This window comes from Ochotona princeps, chromosome 16 (genome assembly GCF_030435755.1).
Source record: "Ochotona princeps isolate mOchPri1 chromosome 16, mOchPri1.hap1, whole genome shotgun sequence".
NCBI classification, from domain to species: Eukaryota; Metazoa; Chordata; class Mammalia; order Lagomorpha; family Ochotonidae; genus Ochotona; species Ochotona princeps.
The window spans coordinates 53,720,193-53,737,998 of NC_080847.1; the positions used below are offsets into that span (position 1 = coordinate 53,720,193).

Genomic DNA, 17,806 nt, shown 5'->3' on the forward strand with positions numbered 1-17,806 from the left:
GCCTGCCCGCCTTCACTTCGCTCATCAGTAGAGTGGCCACTCCCTGTGTGCTACGCTAAGATCTATCCATGCATTTACCGCCACGGAGAAGGAATTGGAGGCACGGTGGTGAGGACTGTCACTCCTGTCCTCCCGCTTCCCATCAGCCCATTTGGAGGTGGCCAAGGGCTGCAGAGGTGTGCAGCGGTCGGGGGAGACTGCAGTCACTTGGCCCGCCGAGAGCTCAGGCCTGGGACTTGCTGGCGTTTGAGGCCCAGGCGAGCTTACTGGCCTCTGAGTTCCCAGCACCTTCCAGATACATCAAGAGAAGGGGCTGGTGTACTGAATGCTTTCAGCTTCCAGAAAAGCCTACAGAAGTTGTTTTTAGTTAAGTCCTGTCTGGCGTGGAGCATTGTAGAGCACCAGTTACATTTTTTTAAAGGACAAAGTGCTGAGGTTTTGTATCTAAATTTAGAAAGTAAAAATAAGCAAGTCTGAGTTTGTCTTGGAGGAAGTATTGGTTTGTTGCTAGAAAGGAAACTTTAGAGGAACCAGCCCCAGGGGTGAGCGAGCAGAGGAAAGCCTCAGCCGGCCACTGCAGATAGACTTCCGGCCAGCAGCAGAGCGAGAAAGGGCTTCCGGGGCTCCAGGAGGGAGAGCTGCGTGGACATCTCGGGAAGCCAGGCTCCGCCAGGTACCCCTACCAGAGAGCCAGGGCTGATCCTAGCCTGTGCGGAAGGCCACACTACCAGGCTCCTTGGTCTCCTGCGTGAGACCAAGCTTGGAAATGTCCTGCCATGCAGTGTTCGATAAATGCTCGCTGAAGGAACACTGGACCCTCGTGCGTCTGTCTGTCTGTCTGCCGTGTGTAGGTGCATAGTGACGTCTCTGGGCACAGGCAGTGCCCACCTGCATTGCATATCCGAGTGCCCGGGCTTGGGTGTGGGCTCTGCTGTTGGTTCCAGCTTCCTGCTTGTGCCCACCCTGGGAGACAGCACTGAGAGCAGGCAGTGTTTGATCCCTGCCACCCACCTGGGCAACCAGAATTGAGTTCCCAGTTCTAGAGCATTTGGGGAGTGAACAGGAGTCCTCTGTCTGCCTCTCAGAAAAGTATCATTATTGTTATTTAGACTTGCTTACACATAAGCAGCATCTTTAGTACTTTGTAGAAATATTTTATCCCTAAAGGAACTGGTCTAGTGTCTGTGTGCTCTGCCTTGGCCCTGCCCTTAGAGCACCTGCTGTCCAGGAGTCAGGCAGCCTGGAGGGCCAGGGCGCCTGCCCTGTGGCAGTCCTCCTTCCTCCCCAGCAGCACCAGCCCCGCTCGTGCACGTGCTAGAGACGCAGGTCCTGAGGCTGTACTCAAACCAACTGCATGTTGGCCTCGGGACACAGGCCTCAGCGTCAGGGTTCATATCCCGCTGTGCGGTGTTCTGCCCTTGTGATTTTGAGCTCCCTGTTCCCGTCTGTAAAATGGGATTCAAGAGTTATCTAAGAACTGATGTGAGAACACGTGGCAGGCATCCATCACATGCCCCAGACACGGTATGCATTCAGCATGTTTATCAGTGTTACTGCTGTTAGCTGCCTTCCCCGGCCAGATACTGATCTCTAAACAGCAGCCCCATCACGTGATTGCTCACTGACCAGGGGCTTCCAGAGTTCAGGCTCAGGCTGGTGAACGAGGGCCGGCTGCAGCTAGGAAGAGTTACATGGAGAAGGGTGTCTGCAGGCCTGTCGTTTCCGGTCTTCCCCTGGCTGTTCCCGAGCACCCCTGGGACAGGGCTTTGGCATGTGGAGGTGACTGAGCTGTTTGAAGATGGTAACCTTGGCCAGCGTGAACTGCTGCTTGTTCTGTTCCCAAAGAGCAGCTTAGACGTAGAGCACATTGGAAACCAATGGGGCTCGGAAAGAGACCTCACTTTGGTGACGTCATTCTTTGAAGATATCTGGGGGTTGGGGTGTGACTGAGTTTGGTGTCAGCTTTCTTTCTCAGGTGACTTGGGAGCCTGGAGCGACCAGGGCAGAATTGGTCTAAGAATTCTGCCTTGTGCCAGCAGCCATGGGGCAGTGCCTGCAGGAGCGTTGTGGTGGAGTGCAGTGCCTTGGCCACGGCCCGACCCGGCCCCCGGGCACACACATGACCCGCATCGCACCATGTTGCCAGCAGCCTGCGTGGGGTTTGCCGTCTGCTCTTGGGTTTGCTTATGTTGTAATTGAGGTCTAATTAGTAGTTGGGGTGAATTGTGCTGGCCAAGCCAATGATACCTTTCCTAAATTATGCCGTGGTGTTGTGTGCAACAGTGGTGGAATTGTTATTTTAAAGGCAGTTTTGTGAAATAAACATACACTGCAGTGACAGGAAATGCTGGATTGGTGATTACTGATGCTCAGGAGCTGCCTCGGGTGTGCACGTGCCTGCCCCTGGAGGCCCTGCCCAGGTGCAGAGGGCTGTGCTGCCCCGCACCAAGGGTCAGGGTTGCCAGGGAAGAGCAGAGTTAGAGGGACCTGTCCAGATTGCTCCGTTCCCAAACTGTTTAAGCGCTTGGCATTTGTATGAGAGTAATTCAAGAAGTTTATGGCAAATGAAAAGAGAGGTTCGGGGACAGGCAGTCAGCATGGAGACCCTGCTAGCAGAGACCCTGCTCGGGACGCCCACACCCCATATTGAAGTGCCTGATCCCAAGTCAGCTCCGCTGCTACACCAGCTTCCTGCTGCAGTCTCCCCAGGAACCGCCTGGGTCCTCACCGCTTGCTGTGAGAGAACTCAGCCCCAGCAGTTGGCAGCATTTAGATGTTTCTTCTTTTAAAAATTGATTTTTTTTTTAAATTGCAAAGGCAGATATACAGAGAGAAAAATCTTCTGTCTACTGGTTCACTCCCCAAGCAGCCGCAATGGCCGGAGGTGAGCCAATTAGAAGTCAGGAGCTTCTTCTGGCTCTCCCACGTGAGCACAGGGTCCCAAGGCTTTGGGCTATCCTTGACTGCTTTCCCAGGCCACAAGCAGGGAGCTGGATGAGAAGTGGAGCAGCTGGGATTAGAACTGGCGCTACTGTGCCGGGCCCAAGATGTTTTGTTTTGTTTTGCTTTGCTAAAGATTTATTTATTTTTATTGCAAAGTCAGACATGTAGAGAGAGGAGGAGAGACTGAGAAGAAGATCTTCCATCTGATGATTCACTCCCCAGGTGACTGCAACAGCTGGAGCTGTGCCGATAGGAAGCCAGGAGCCAGGAGCTCTTCTGGGTTTCCCACATGGGTGCAGGGTCGTAAGGTTTTGGGCCATCCTTGACTGTTTTCCCAGGCCACAAGCAGGGAGCTGGTTGGGAAGTGGAACTGCCAGGATTGGAACCTGCACCCATGGGCCAGGCACTGTGGCCTAGCAGTTAAAATACTCGCCTTGAACGTACCAGGATCCCATCTGGGCACCAGTTCTAATCCCAGCAGCTCCAGGACACCCCAGCCAGGCACTCACTGCTCTCAGGGCAAGGCTTGTACTTGTCCAAGCCTCGTTTCTCTCTCGATTCTCTTCCTGCGGCAGCTCCTCCCAGGCGGTGTAGAAGAGGCCGCGGAGTCATCCATCTCCTGAACAAGAGTACTTGGGGCTGGGCCCACGCGCGGGGACGGCTCTGGGCTGGGCTCATACGGGGGGACGGCTCCGGGCTGGGCTCACACGCGGGGACGGCTCCGGGCTGGGCTCACGCGCGGGGACGGCTCCAGGCTGGGCTCACATGCAGAGCCTGTTCCGGCCTGACACCAACACCCTCAGCTGCTCCAGCAAACAACTGGGTGCAGTTTCCAGCTTGGAGGCCCAGAGGCATGATGGCTTCTGCTCTGATGTCCTACAGAGGTTCCCTGACCCAGCATAGGACTCAGGGAACCCAGACCCACAGCTTTTCTATCTCCTGAGGGCAGGCAGCTGCCCCAATAACCGCACTGCCGAGAGCCAGGCCCGCAGGAGCCCACCAGCTTCTGGGCCCCATCAGCTGGGTACTGCCCACAGTGTTGCTGGTGTCTGTGGGTCATGGGGGCACACCCCTGGGGCAGCCTGCAGTCTTGCTTTGCCCACGAGGCCCACACTCAGTTTTCCCCTTGGCGTCACCGCCCTGTTGCCCTGAGATCTCCGTGCTGCGCAGTGGGCTTTGCTTCGTGGGGGTGGAGAACGGACTCGGCAAACACTGCCCTGCACCCCCCGCAGCTGAGCTCCCGCCCCAGACCTGGCGAGAGCTGGATGTGCAGCCTGGGAAGTGGGTCTCTGGCTTAACTGTATATTCATCCAGGTTATTGACGTCATTGACTGGTGCCTGGTGTTGTCCCTACCTCAAGCTGTTTCAAGAAAACCACAGAGAAGACATTGTAAAAAGTGGTAAAAGGGGCAGGTGCTTTGCACTGGACCAGCATCCATGTGGGACGGCAGCACCGCGAGCTGAGGGGTGGTGTGCTGCACCACTGCACCAGCCAAGGGAAGACTTTTTAAATTATTGTATTCTTTGTGGCCTTTAAAACATGTTACAAGTCAATTGGGGGCCAGTTAGCATCCAGTGAGCTCTGCTTTTTCAAGTCTGGGCTGCTCCATTTCCAGCCTAGCTCCTGCTGATGCACCTGGGAAAGCAGCAGAATACAGTGCAAGTCCTCGGGTCCCTGCACCTGCGTGGGAGGCCAGGAGAAACTGGGCTCTCGGTTCTGGCCTGGCTAAGCGCTGGTCACTGTGGCCATCCGAGAAGTGAGCCAGCAGGCGGAGACCTTTGTCTCTGTGTGTGTCTGTCTTCCCATCTCTAATTCTTAACTTCCAAATAAAGTTCTTTTTTAATTTAAAAAATTATCATATGAAGTGATTTTGATAATGTTACAGCTTTAGTCAGAGTTACAGAATGAGAGGGAAGATAAGGACCCACTGGTTCATCTACTGGCTCATTCCCCAGATGAGCACAAAGACCAGGGCTCGGCCAGGCTGAAGCCAGGAGCTTCTTCTCACTCTTCCACAGGGGTGGCAAGGGCCCGAGCACTTGGGCCGTCCTCTGCTGCTTCTCCCAGGCCGTTAGGTGGAAGGGAAGTGGAGCAGCCAAGATTTGAACGAGAGCCCATATGTGACGCTGGTGTCTGAGACAGTGGCCCTACCCACTACAGCACAGTGCCAGCCTCAGTCACGTGTGTATCAGAATGTATAGAGACAGAGGTGACTGTTAGCTCCTATGTATCTGTGCTATTCTAATTTTTACCATGGAACAAGTACTTTTGAAGTTACTAGTGAGATCAGGAGGGGAGGAGTTGAGCCCCTGGGTCAGCCACAGGACCCCTCAGAGCCTCTAACCGGAGCCTGCACCCCAAGGCTTGACACCTGTGCTGTCTCCTGCAGGGCTGAGCACGGAGGGGATCTACCGGGTCAGCGGCAACAAGTCAGAGATGGAGAGTCTGCAGAGGCAGTTCGACCAGGGTAAGGCGAAGGCGTGGCCAAGGGTGCTGGCAATGCCATGAGAGGTGCTGGGCCACAGGGATGGGGAGGTCTGTGAGGGAGCTAGAGTCCGAGGGGACAGCTGGGGAGCGCGTTATGGCGGCTGAGCTGCGGCCTGGAGACTGCCGGGTGCCTTGCAAGGGCCTCCTCCCCCCATTAGCTTGGCGCAAAGGTTCTGGGCCCTGGGGGTGAAGGGGGGCAGGCAGCAGGGCACAGGAGGGGCAGCAGTGACAGACTGCAAGAGCACATCAGGGCCAGGGCGGGCCAGCAGCCACACTCTTAGTTGTCCTCACTCTTCCGGAAGTGGGCCAGCTGGCACCTTTGTCCCTGATGGGGATTACGGGGGGATGACCAGCGCAGAAAGCAGGGGTCGGGGTGCTGGAGGGACAGCTCCAGGATCCCAGTTGCTCGCCTGTCTGTGCTGGTTCCAAGCTCCGCATGTTCCTGCGGTGCCCGCCTGGCCTCACCCCTCCACCCTTCTTTCAGACCACAACCTGGACTTGGCAGAGAAAGACTTCACTGTGAACACTGTGGCCGGGGCCATGAAGAGCTTCTTCTCGGAGCTGCCAGACCCACTGGTCCCGTACAACATGCAGAGCGACCTGGTAGAGGCGCACAGTGAGTGCTGGGCTGCAGGGGGTTTGCGGGGAACAGGAGCTGCAGCCCCCCAGAACCCTGTCTTCAGCACCATCCACCCCACTGCAGCGGCGTGGCTGTGCCCAGTGCTCCCCTCAGCCAGAGCCATGCTCTCCCTCTGCCCACCCGGGACGGGGACGGGCCCGGGGACCTTGCCCTGCAGCCCATGAGCCACAGGATCGCTGGGTGCTGCTGCAGGTTGACGCTGTATGTGCCCCCGCCCGTGTCCCTCGGCTGGCCCCACCCGAGTGGCATTCACTACTTGTTAGCCAAAGGCTACTACCCAACTTGGCACCTCTGGTGGGCACAGACCCGCTCCTGCGCAGTGGCAGAAGCGGTGGCCCTGCTGGCTGTCCAGGGTCTTAGCAACCTGGTGATCCTGCCAGCAGGGGTGAGGAAGAGGAGAGGCAGGCTCCAGCAGGCTTCAGCGGCTCTCCAGTCCTGGGGCTGCCCTCTGAGTGACCTTTGGGGCAGCGCACCCTGAACCCCCCCCTCGTGGTGGCCTCTCTGCATAGCACTTCCTGTGATGGTTGTTTCCACAACCCGAAGCCGCCTTCCCCTTTCTCTGCCCACACTGCCCTGCACTACCCATGGTGCCTGACCTCAGACTGGGTGGGAGCGTGGGGTACCGGCCCCACTGCTATGTGACCTGATGATGGAGGTAGGGCTGCTGCCTAGTCCTGCCACCCGGAGAGGCTCTCCCAGCAGCAGGGCACCCTGGGGTACTCCCTCTAGAACTCTGAGCAGTGGGCGGGCGGGCAGCCTTTCCCGCGTGCGTTTGACTTGACTTGGCGCCATCTAGAGGCCTGTCATGTCCTAGCACCCGAGCACCTCCCATTGTTTGCACTGGAGCAGCTGACACCGCACCTTTGGGGACTTAGAGGGGAAGATGCTGGCCTTCTTAAGGGGCTTCCGCAGCTGCTGCTACCCTGGAGGCAGCTTGCCGCGGCTGCTACAGCCTGGAAAAGGGTGGAGGCGCTCCACTTCCTCTTCCCATCCTGTGTTTCCCATGCCCCGCATGGTCAGCTAGGGCTTCTTCAACATGGGGGAGGGGGTTAGACCAGGCCGAGAAGAGTGGGCTGGACCAGAGATGCCAGGAGGGGCAAAAGGCGTGGTCAGGACATTGTGGAACAAACAGGGTCATGCCCCAGAGTAACGGCCCCAGCCAGGACCGCCCCGTCACTATCTTCGGGCCTGGGATTCACAGGAGTCAGCATTGCTGAGTGCCGTGGAGGCCAGCAGCTGCCCTCAGGGCTCAGAGGGACCTGTGGTCATTTGGCAGAGGACACAGCTCAGACTGCAGTCCCTAGGCAACTGAGTGCCAAGATCAGCATGGGACAGACCTAGCTGCATGATGGTGGGCTCTCACTCTCCTGGGGCAATCCTCACATCTGTCTAGGGGGCTGTTTGGGGGTGTTTCCTGTACCCACGTCTGTGCCAGGCCCTGTGTACACCAAGACAGATGGCAGGGGTAGGGCAGGAAATATGGGGCAGGTTGTTCCAAGGTTATGTCTCAGGAGAACAGCCTGAATTGTCCAGGCCAGACCCCTCCTGTGCTTGGGGTTCAGGTGTGCAGGTAGTCAGGGGCCCTGTGGGAGTTCCGCCCCCCAGGTCCATGGTGAGAGCCCGCCTAGCCCCAGCCCCCCAAGCCCTGGGCTGTGTGTGCTGGCAGAGGGCGAGAAGGTTCCTCCTCAGGTTTCCAGGAGCCACTGGCCCTCTTTTCCCAAAATTCTTAGGGTCTCAGTTGTTCTAAATTGCCTGGTCTGTGTCCAGATTTTGTCTTGGTTCAGTTAGCCCCAAAATGCCCCTGTGGACTTTCTGTGCCAGGTGTCCACCCCATACGCCCCCAGTACAGTGTTGCTGTCACACCTAGTTGGTCTCCCACAGGAGTACCAGGGGTCCCCTGCCTTCCCAGGTGCATTGGCAGGGAGCTGGAAGGAAGCAGAGCTGCCAGAACTCGAACTGATACCCCGGTGTGGGACACTGGCATCATAGGCAGCAGTGTGTTGTACCACATCACTGACCTCCAAACAAACTTTGTAACTGTTCTTAATGAGTAGCGCTCGGTTTTTTCAGCCATGTTTTACGAGGCAAGTAAGACTCAAACCCACTCTCCCGACTTCATCCTCATGCACCTGCCAGGAGCACTTCTGAGCTGGGTCTCTGCCACCGGCTCCCTCAGCCCCGCCTGGGCTCCCTCCAGTACCGGGTCATGCAGCTGCCCGGGTTGTACTCAGATCTGTGCCCATGCCCACCTGGGGGCTGGGCTGGAGCCCGCGTCCCTTGAGGCTACGGCCCCAGGCTCCCCACATGTGCCACACACCAGTGGGCAATCCTCAGGCTGCTGCCGTGACCACCTGCTGTTGGCTCCCAGAGATGGCTGTGCCCAGGGAGGCATGCGCTGGCCACTGACCAGGCCAGCCAGGCCCTCTTGGGCCAGGAAGCCAGGATGTCATGTCTCTTGGCACCCCAGATGGCTCATCAGCAAGGCGACTGTCCCTGCCTGCGCTGGACCTGAGGAGGAGTAGACATTCCCTCTGATCTCCCTTCTACTGGAACCTCAGGAGCTCCGATGGGCACAGCCTGGGCTGGGTGGCAGTGAGGACAGGGCCAGGACTCCAGGGGGCTCCCCGTGGGCTATGTGTGGGCCACTGAGCTGGCCAGGAAGTGGGCAGCTTTCTGCATCACGATGCCTATCTCCAGGGGCAACCGGATGAGTGAAGAATGGGTTCTTTATGGCGGCATGTCTGCATGGCTCCATCTGGGGGCCAGGAAGCACTGGGTACACAGTGCCGCCCTTCAGCAGGGCCTGGGGATGCAGAGGTTGGCCTGGCCCCTGGGCCCATGCCACCACCAGGTGCGCCAGCCTTGGGCATTGACTTTGAGGAGAGAGCAGGGAGGGCCCAGTGTGTTTCTAGGGCTGCCCACCTATACCAGCCACCAGCAGTCCATCTCCGGCTCCCCACTGCCCAGTGCCAGCTTGGAACCCAGAAGCCCCACAGACTTAACTAATGAAAGTCTTTCTCCTCAGAAATCAACGACCGGGAGCAGAAGTTACACGCCCTTAAGGAGGTGTTAAAGAAATTTCCAAAGGAAAACCATGAAGTCTTCAAATACGTCATCTCTCACCTGAACAAGTAGGTCTCTTGCTTTCTGGCTGATTCCTCCTCCGAGGAATTGGCAGCTGGGGTCAGAGACGCAGGGCGGGCTGAGCGAGGCTGGCGGGCTCCCACCTGACTGTGCACTCACCTGGGGAGGCAGGCCCGGCAGTACCAGACCTCACAAGGGCCTCTGCACCATGTGGCCATGTCCCCACTGTCAGGGAGGGCACGGGGGAGCTTCTCCAGCCACAGCCCAAGCAAGTCAGCCCCGGGCGTGGGGCTCTGACTGGGGCTGTTGTCACCCGCAGGGTGAGCCACAACAACAAGGTGAACCTCATGACCAGCGAGAACCTGTCCATCTGCTTCTGGCCCACACTGATGCGGCCGGACTTCAGCACCATGGACGCGCTCACGGCCACGCGCACCTACCAGACCATCATGGAGCTCTTCATCCAGCAGTGCCCCTTCTTCTTCTACAATCGGCCCATCAGCGAGCCGCCCGGGGCACTGCCCGGCTCGCCCGCCGCCACGGCGCCCACCGGCCCCTTTCTCACCTCCACACCCATTGCCAGTCCACCGTCACCCCCCCAGTCGCCCCCGCCTACCCCCCAGTCCCCTCTGCAGCCCCTGCTCCCATCCCAGCTCCAGGCTGAACACACGCTCTGAGCCCCCCGGGCCAGGGTGCTGGAGCAGCGGGCTTCTCTGTGCCGGGGTGGGCATCCGGCCTTGAACAAGACCAAGTCCCCTGGGGCAGGGCCAAGGGCCCTTGTCCTCCTCCCCAGCTCCGCAAGACCTCAGTGGGAGCAGCAGTCCCCAGAGCTGGGCTGTCGGGCACCAAGCCCAGTACCCAAGTCTGGGTGCTGAGTGGAGCCCTGTGAGGAGCAGCGAAGGGGCAGCCCAGGTGCCTGCGCTTTGCAGGGGGTGCCCCCTGACCCTGGGCCTGTGGAGCCCCTGCCCCAAGGGGCTGGGGCACTTCCCGTCCTTCCCTGTGCTCGCTGCCCCCACAGGAAGGGCCCCGGGGACCCCTCAAGGTACAGGCTGGCAGCCCCACCCAGCGGACAAGAGCAGCGGGGCACAGCTGGACCAGGGTGCAGCTCCCTGTCACAGGCTTCCTTCTGGAGACATTCCTGGGCAACCACGGAAACTGGAAGCAAAACAGAAGCCCTCCAGTGACTAAAAGAGAAAAAAAGGAACCAACTGTACACCACTGGCCTCTCCACTTGTGCTGGGAGGCCAACAGGTGGAGGGGGGCTGTCTGACAGCACTACGGGGTACCCTGTCACCAAAGCTCCCTCCCATAGAAGGTGGTGTAGGGGCATGAGTGGGACAGGCAGAGCAGCCTGGGTGCTGGGTGCCAGCCTCCCAACACACTACATGGTTATGGAAACACTACATGGACTGTGCGCATGCACACAGGATGCAGACAGCCGAAGGGGTCCAATGGGGTGATCAAGTGGGTTCCTTTGATCCAGGCCCTGGAGGCCACCTGAGGGTGCATGGGGACACCTTTCATGGTCCTAGGGCCAGCAAGCCCACCTCTGTCCCCAGTGCCACCGCTTGGATGGCCTGCTGCCCACACTAAGGTACCCTGGGAGGGGTAGCGAGCGCCCCGCCACAGCTTCAGTCTCGTTGCACTTTAAGACTCTGCATCTGTGGTTTGCTCCGGCTGGGCCGGCCCTGTGGACGACCCCCAGCTCCCTGAGCCCCTTTGTGCAAGCTGGCTGTCTCCCCAAAACACGGTGCTTGGCCACACTGTCACCCCTCGGAACATGATGTCCCAGTGCATCCTGGGCCGGGGAGGTGTTGGGTGGGGCTCTCTCTTGCCTCCTCGGGGGCTGCTGCAGGCTGAGGTTGGTAGGCGGGCCTCCAGATCCCATGGTCCACAAGGCCCAGCCGCTGGGCGGCCAGCAAATGCCTCTTGTTCTGCCTGCCTGGTCAGCCTTTCCGGGAAGCGAGGGAGACGCGGAGAGTGAGGAGCAGCAGGGGAGAGGGGACAGCTGCGCTTCCCACCCTCACCCTGCACAACTTCCCAGCACCTCCTACCAGCCCTGGCTGGCCACATCACCCCTCATCAGCTGCAGCATGGCCAGGGGTGAGGGTGGACGGGCCTCGTTTCTGTTGCATCTGCAAGCTCTGCAGCCCCTGTGCTGCTCTAGCCTGAGGTGGGGAGACCCGCAGTTCTAAGTTGGCAATGGTGGAAGGGGGCGCACCTGGGGGGCATGGGGATGCCACATACTGTGGGATTGTGCAGCCCAATGGCAAGGGTCTGAGACTGACAGCAGCCCTGGGACATCTGATGGTGGCAGAGGCAAGCCCAGGGGTGCAGGCTTGTGACCTGGCTGGGAATCCCAGGCAGGTGGTTCTCCCATCACTGGCTGTTTCCAACAGGGAGATGGGCCCCACAACTCTGGGAGCCCCTGCATCCGTCCTGCTTGAAATAGGAGGCGCAGGGGCAGGTTTCTGGTTTGTCCCAGTGAGGAGCACTGAGCTTGACACAGGTGCAGCGCCCTGCCAGGAGGGACCAAAACAAATCCCTTGAGACCAGCACCCCCTTGGTTGCCAGCCTATTGGTCACAGGCTGCCCCATCCAGTGAGAAGTGTGCGCCTGAGGGCAGTGGCCAGCTCCGCACCTGCTTTTCAGGAGGGGATTCAGCAGGGCTTTGCCAATGGGCTTGTGGCGTGGAGACACCCAGAGCCCATGGTCTGTGCAGGACGGAGCCCACACGGGGCAGCTTGCCAAGTTGCTGGTGCACACCTGTGGTGCCCCTTGAGGCGCCCCGCCGCTGCCTGTGTCACCCCGCTCCATTCCCATGCGGTCAAGACAGGGCGTAAGTTATTGTTTGCATTAAAAAAGTCATGTTCCCTGTGTACATTTTAAAGGAAACAAATGTCTCAGCATTGTATGGGAATAAAATGTGTTGGAAAATTTGGAACAGCGCTGCTGCCAGCTTATTTTTCTGGTACTTGTATTTTCACATGTCAAATGATCTTTATATATGTTGAATTAACAGATATTTTGAGTTTCCTGAGAAAAAAAACTTATGAATGGTATTGAGATGTGTCGTCGTCTGGCCGTGTGCCCACAGTTCTGTCGTGCCGCAGAAGTGGAGCTGCTGTGTGTAGGAAGGCAGCCCTGGCCCCTGCGGGCGCCTGCCAGGGCGGCCTCTAGTCGGTGTAGGAACGTGGCTCCGTGTCGGCTCCCGAGGCCCGTTAGTGCATGGTCAGCCTCATGCGGCTGAAGCATCTCGAACAGAGGTGTTTTTGTTTGGTTTTGTTTTTTAAAATCATGTATTTGCTACGGAGTATTGTACTTGTCTCAATGGGAATGGTGTAAAAAAAAATCCTGAAAAGGCCTTATGTGATATGTATCATAGTTAATAAATCGATCTTGTAAAAAAAGCAAAGCTGAGCGAGCTGAAGGGGCCCCCAGTCCCGGGGCCCCGGGGCCATCCCCTTGCCTCCCTCCAGCTTGTCTCCCACAACTCCACATTTCTAACCCCTCTGCCCCCAAGCTTTCCTATCACAGCACTTCCCGCAAGCCCCAGGGACCAGGCCCCCCAGCTTCCAGCTAAAGCCACCTTGTCAGCGGTGCTAGGGGTGCCCGGCAAGGTGGTGGGCAGGGGGAAGGAGGCTGAGTACGAGGGCAGGTGCCACACCAATGTTCAGAAGCAAGACTGAAAGCCACACTTGGCCTTGCTGGTGGAGGACCCGCGCCTTGGAGCCAAGGGGTGTAGTACATGCAGCCCCGTGCCGGGACGGGCCATCTGCCAACTGCCCAAGACAGCCCCTCGGCGAAGCCTCGTCAACACCAGCCCCCAAGGAAGACCCCATTTGTTGAGGCACTGCCGGTCCCCATGCCCTCCTTACTCCTTGGGCTTCTGGGCTCCTGGTGTCTACTCCCAAGCAGTACCTTGAGCCATGACCTGGGTATCGCAGCTGAAGTCCAGCTGCCCTGCACCCTGGCTGCCTGCTGCCCCTCGTAGCACCTGAGCCTGTACTGGGAGCAGGGGCTGCTGCAGTTTCAAGGCACCTGTGCCCGGCTGGTCCTGGAGAAGCCACGCCCCTCAGGTGCCTGTTGGCCTGTGAAGTCTTGGCCAGGCAGACAAAGGCCCCCACTGCACTGCATCCTCATCCTCTGAAAACTGCCCATTCCTGCGTGCTTCCAGAACCACGCAGATCCCCCACGTGGGTGCAGGGACCAAGTCCTTAGGCTGTTTACCTGCTGCCTTCCCAGGTGCATTAAGTAGGGAACTGGACCGGAAGTAGAACAGCTGGGCTACGAACTGGCACCCATGTGGGATGCCAGCATTGCAGGCAGAAGCTTTGCCCACTGCCCGCAGTGCTGGGGCCTAACTTGTTGCTTATTTTTCAAAGCTGATACGCAGCTGGAACTCAGTGTGCTTCTGCCTTGAGCTCTCACCATTCCTGTCTCGGGTGCCTTAGCCAGCATCACTTGGTGCAGAGCTGGGGAGGGGGTTCCTGCAGGGAGGGTGGGTCCGTTTGCAGAGCTTTTGTGGGCCTCACCCTTGACAATGCCCCATGGATAAACCAAGCTCTCCTCCATGCTCTCTGCTCCAACACCTGCCTCCTGGCCCCTCCAAGCCAACCCCTCCCCCAACCTGGTTCCCCACAAACCAGAGACCTCTGGGGGGTGCTCCCCCTCCCACCCAGAGGCTGCTCTTCCCTAGGGCTCCCACCCTACAGATGCACGCCCCAAATGGCCACAACATTCAGGACTGGGCTGATCTGAATCCAGGAGCTTCTTCCACGTCTCCCAGGTGGGTGCAGGGGCCCAAGCACTTGAGCCTTCCTTCACTGCTTTCTCAGGCACATTAGCAGGAAGCTGGGTCAGAAGTAGAGTAGCTGGGGCTTGAACCAGCATCCGTAAGGGATACTGGCACTACAGGTGGAAGCTTAACTAAGCTACAGCACTGGCCCCTGGATGCAGTATCTTGACACCTGGCTGCAGCCTGGCCCAGCTTTAGCTAAATCGGTACATGGATTTTTTTTTAGGTTAAACCAAGTACGGTTTCTAACTCCATGAGAGGTAAAACATCACTCTTTAAAAGGTGCTGAGCCAGGTCCAGCATTGTATGAGCATGCTCAAGCCTGAAGCCAGGACGGAGACACGGGGCAGGGGGCATTTACTTAATGACCCCAGGGTGAGCCCCCCAACTCTGCCAAGCCAGGGGCCGCACTCTTCCCGGCGGCCACCAGGGGTCAGCAGAGCGCCGCAGCCCTGCATGCAGCAGCAGGTGCTGACAAACCTAGCCGGGGGCGGCGTGAGTTCAAGCCTTTCGCCTGCCGGGACCCGTCAGCCCCAGGACATCAGGGAGGGGAATGGGGAGCCTGGGCCAGTTTTGCAGCAGTCAAGTGGAGAGGGGGAGCAAGAAGGGCTTCCCAAAGTTAAGTTCTAGAAAACTTACAGGAGAGACCTGAAGGGGCTTCCGGAAACACCAATAATCTAAAATCCACCAATCAGAGGACCTCAGTTTTAGTCCGTTTGCATCCACCAACTTAGCTCACTGTCACCATTTTACAGAAGACTGGCTTACCCCAGCCAGGAGGTATGACCTTGCAGCCATGCCCCAGGGAGGATCCAGGGGCATGGGGAACAGACCCAAGGGTTCTGTGTATCCCCTGGGGTTCCACACCTGACCCCACCTGCTCCTACCTCCCACCCCTGCACACCTGAGCCAGCCACCTCCCCAGGGTCTTCCTTCTCTGACTTCTGCCACCATGTGTCAGGACCCCCATCATCTGACCTTTGGCCGTGGCCACCTCTTCACCTGAACTCTCCCTTCCACAGTTCCTACTCTGCCCAGTAGCCAGCTAGGGCACGTGCTGTGGTGTGGTGGGTTAAATCATCACCTGCAATGTTGGCATCCCATATGGGTGCTAGTTCAGGTCCCGATTGCTCCAATTCTGACCCAGCTCCTTGCTAATGCGCTCGGGAGGGCAGCACAACATGCCAAGTGCTTGGGTCCCTGCACCCACGTGGAAGACCCTGATGGGCTTTCAGGCTCCGGTCAGGCCTGGATCTTGCAGCCATCTGGGGAGTTAACCAGTGGATGGAAGATGTCTCGTGCTCCCTCCCTCCCTCTCTCTAACTCTGCCTTTCAGATAAGTGTATAAATCTTAAGAAAAATTAAATAAGGGCCTGACGCTATAGCCTAGCAGCTAAAGTCCTCGCCTTCAATGCGCTAGGATCCCATATGGTTGCTGGTTTTAATTCCAGCCACCCCGCTTCCCATCCAGCTCCCTGCTTGTGGCCTGGGAAAGCAGTCAAGGATGGCTCAAAGCCTTGGAGCCCTGCACCCACATGGCAAACCCAGAAGAGGCTCTGGGCTTCTGGTTTTGGATTGGCTCAGCACCAGCTGTGAATCAACGGACGGAAGATCTTCCTCTCTGTCTTCCTCCTCTCTATATGTCTGACTTTGCAATAAAAATAAATAAATCTTTCAAAAATAGAATAAAATCAAGCTCCTACCAAATTGGACTCTGCAGCACACTGTAGACATTCAGGCATGGGGGAACTGTAATGTGTTATGACTGAAAGAACCCCAGAGGGGACCAAACGCTGGGGCACAGTTGCAGTTGCTTGGAGAGGCAGCACAGCTAAGGCATCAGGTGGTGGTCCAAGGACAGGGGCCTCTGCTACCCACCGGGGAGACCCAGCTGAAGCTCCTGGTGCCTGGCTTCAGGCTGACCCAGGCTCCTGCTGTCATCTTGGACAGATGGAAGACTGGTGTATGGACAGGGCCCTGCTGCTGGAGTTGAGCACAAAGGCGGCCGCCCCAGCCAGGGAGCGGGGGACCCTGCCCCCCACCAGCACAGCTGAGTACCATCATGGTTGTCCCCACATTCCACCACCTGCACCTCCCATCCTAGGCCCTGACGTAACTCCCAACTACCTTTGCCGGGCTCGCTCCCAGCCCCACCTGCGCCTGATCACCTTCTAACAGCCCCTTTGGGCCCACCTGCTGGAGAGGAGTGAGCTTGGGCCTCCTCTCCGAGGTCACCGGCCATGAGTAGTGGAACCTCTCCCAAGACCAGCTGGGTTGTCGCCATGTCCCCTAACCGGTAGGTGGGAGCTCTTGTTGTGCGCCACGTGGGACCCCACGGGCACCTGCAAAGCTGGGAATGTGTTCCGCTCCGCTTGGGGGGTCATCATGCTGCACTTCTGTAGGCTGGGGCTGTGAGGTGGGGGAGTTCGCAGCGCCAGCACTGGGGGAGAAAAGGGCGAGGCAGGGGGCAGGTGTCTGCATCTGCCCACCTCAGGTGGGTCGAGGGTGTGGACAGGGCACATGGTGCATGACGAGGCAAGGATGGCAGCTTCCCACACGGAAGGAGGGGAGAGAGGAGGAGGAGGAGGCCTACAACTTCCCACCAAGCTCCCCCCAGCCCTTCCCAGTGCCACTTGAGGGACCAGGATTACTACGGGGGACCCCCCTTCTTGCCACCTGAAAGGCTTGGCTCGCCTTTCAGGGCGCACTCCAGCCGCACTGGCCCGAGAGGCCTGGAATTTCTATCCCTGTTTCAGAGCTCAGCGAGTAGTCGAAGCCCAGTAAGCTTTTATTGCATTTATTCCTTTCATGCGGACAGCAAGCCTGTATGGGACGTCCTGATTTGTTTATTTGACAGCCAAAGTGATGAAGAAAGATCCTCCATCCACTGCTTCACTCCCACAAATGACAGCAATGGCTGGAGCTGAACTGATCCAAGGCCAGGAGCCAGGAGCTTCCCCCAGGTCTCCCATGTGGCAGCAGGGTCCCAAGGCTTTGGGCCGCCCTCCTCTGCTTTCCCAGGCCACAAGCAGGGAGCTGGATGGGAAGCGGGGCCGCCAGGACACAAACGGCAACCACCGGAGCCTGGAGCCTGGAGCCCCACCTGCGTCTCCCACGTGGGTGGCAGGCGCCCGAGCGCTGGAACCACCCTTCACTGCTTTCTGAGTCACACTAGTCAGGAGCTGGATGGGAAGTGGAGCAGCAGGGACTGGAACAGGCAGCCATCCTGGATGCCATTGTTGCAAGCCGCTTACCCCCAGGTGCCACAGTACAGCGCATTTCAATGAGTAAATAAATTAAAGGTGCTAGAGTAGGAGAACTCTGATGTCCTTGGAAACATACACACACACACACACACACTTTCCCAGCGTTGAGTGCTTGCTTGATTTCCCCTGGGGACAGGGAGCTCATTGCCACCACACCAGGCCACGAGATGGGTCACTCCCTGGTCCTTCCCTGGGACCGCTTTGGGGTTAGTCTTAAAGTTCCTGCTGGGGACCCCGGTTCCCACTCCGGCTCTCTGGGGGCGCTCCAGACCCTGCCTGTGGTGGACAGTCGGGAGGGGCAGGTGCCAGGCGGGGCGCCGGGAGTGGGACGGAGGGCGGGGCTCTGGAAGACACCACCCACCTACCCGCCACCTGCGCCTCCCCAGTCCGTGAGGGCCCGGGGTGGCCACGCGCCACCCGCCAGAGGCTGGGCGCTGGACTGTGTTCCTGAGCCCTGGGGCCTATGGAGCGCCCCCTCCTCGGCACCTCCAGGCCAGCCCCACACCACCGCACCCGCGCCTGGAGCCAACCATACGGCCAGGTAACCCACGGGGCATCAGCTGGTGGGGGTACTCCTGCGTCCTGGA

The 17,806-nt window shown here is 58.5% G+C and overlaps 1 protein-coding gene across 1 annotated transcript in view; it reads left to right on the forward strand.

Annotated features, from left to right (window-relative positions):
- Nucleotides 1–11,192, forward strand: part of ARHGAP35 (Rho GTPase activating protein 35) — a 57,100-nt gene extending 45,908 nt beyond the window's left edge. Inside the window, exons 3-6 of the mRNA XM_004597039.3 lie at nt 5,334–5,411; nt 5,916–6,047; nt 9,097–9,202; nt 9,475–11,192. Of these exons, the coding sequence (XP_004597096.2) occupies nt 5,334–5,411; nt 5,916–6,047; nt 9,097–9,202; nt 9,475–9,832 (674 nt within the window). The 3' untranslated portion in view covers nt 9,833–11,192. The remainder of the gene's footprint in view (nt 1–5,333; nt 5,412–5,915; nt 6,048–9,096; nt 9,203–9,474) is intronic.
- Nucleotides 11,193–17,806: the final 6,614 nt, after the last annotated feature.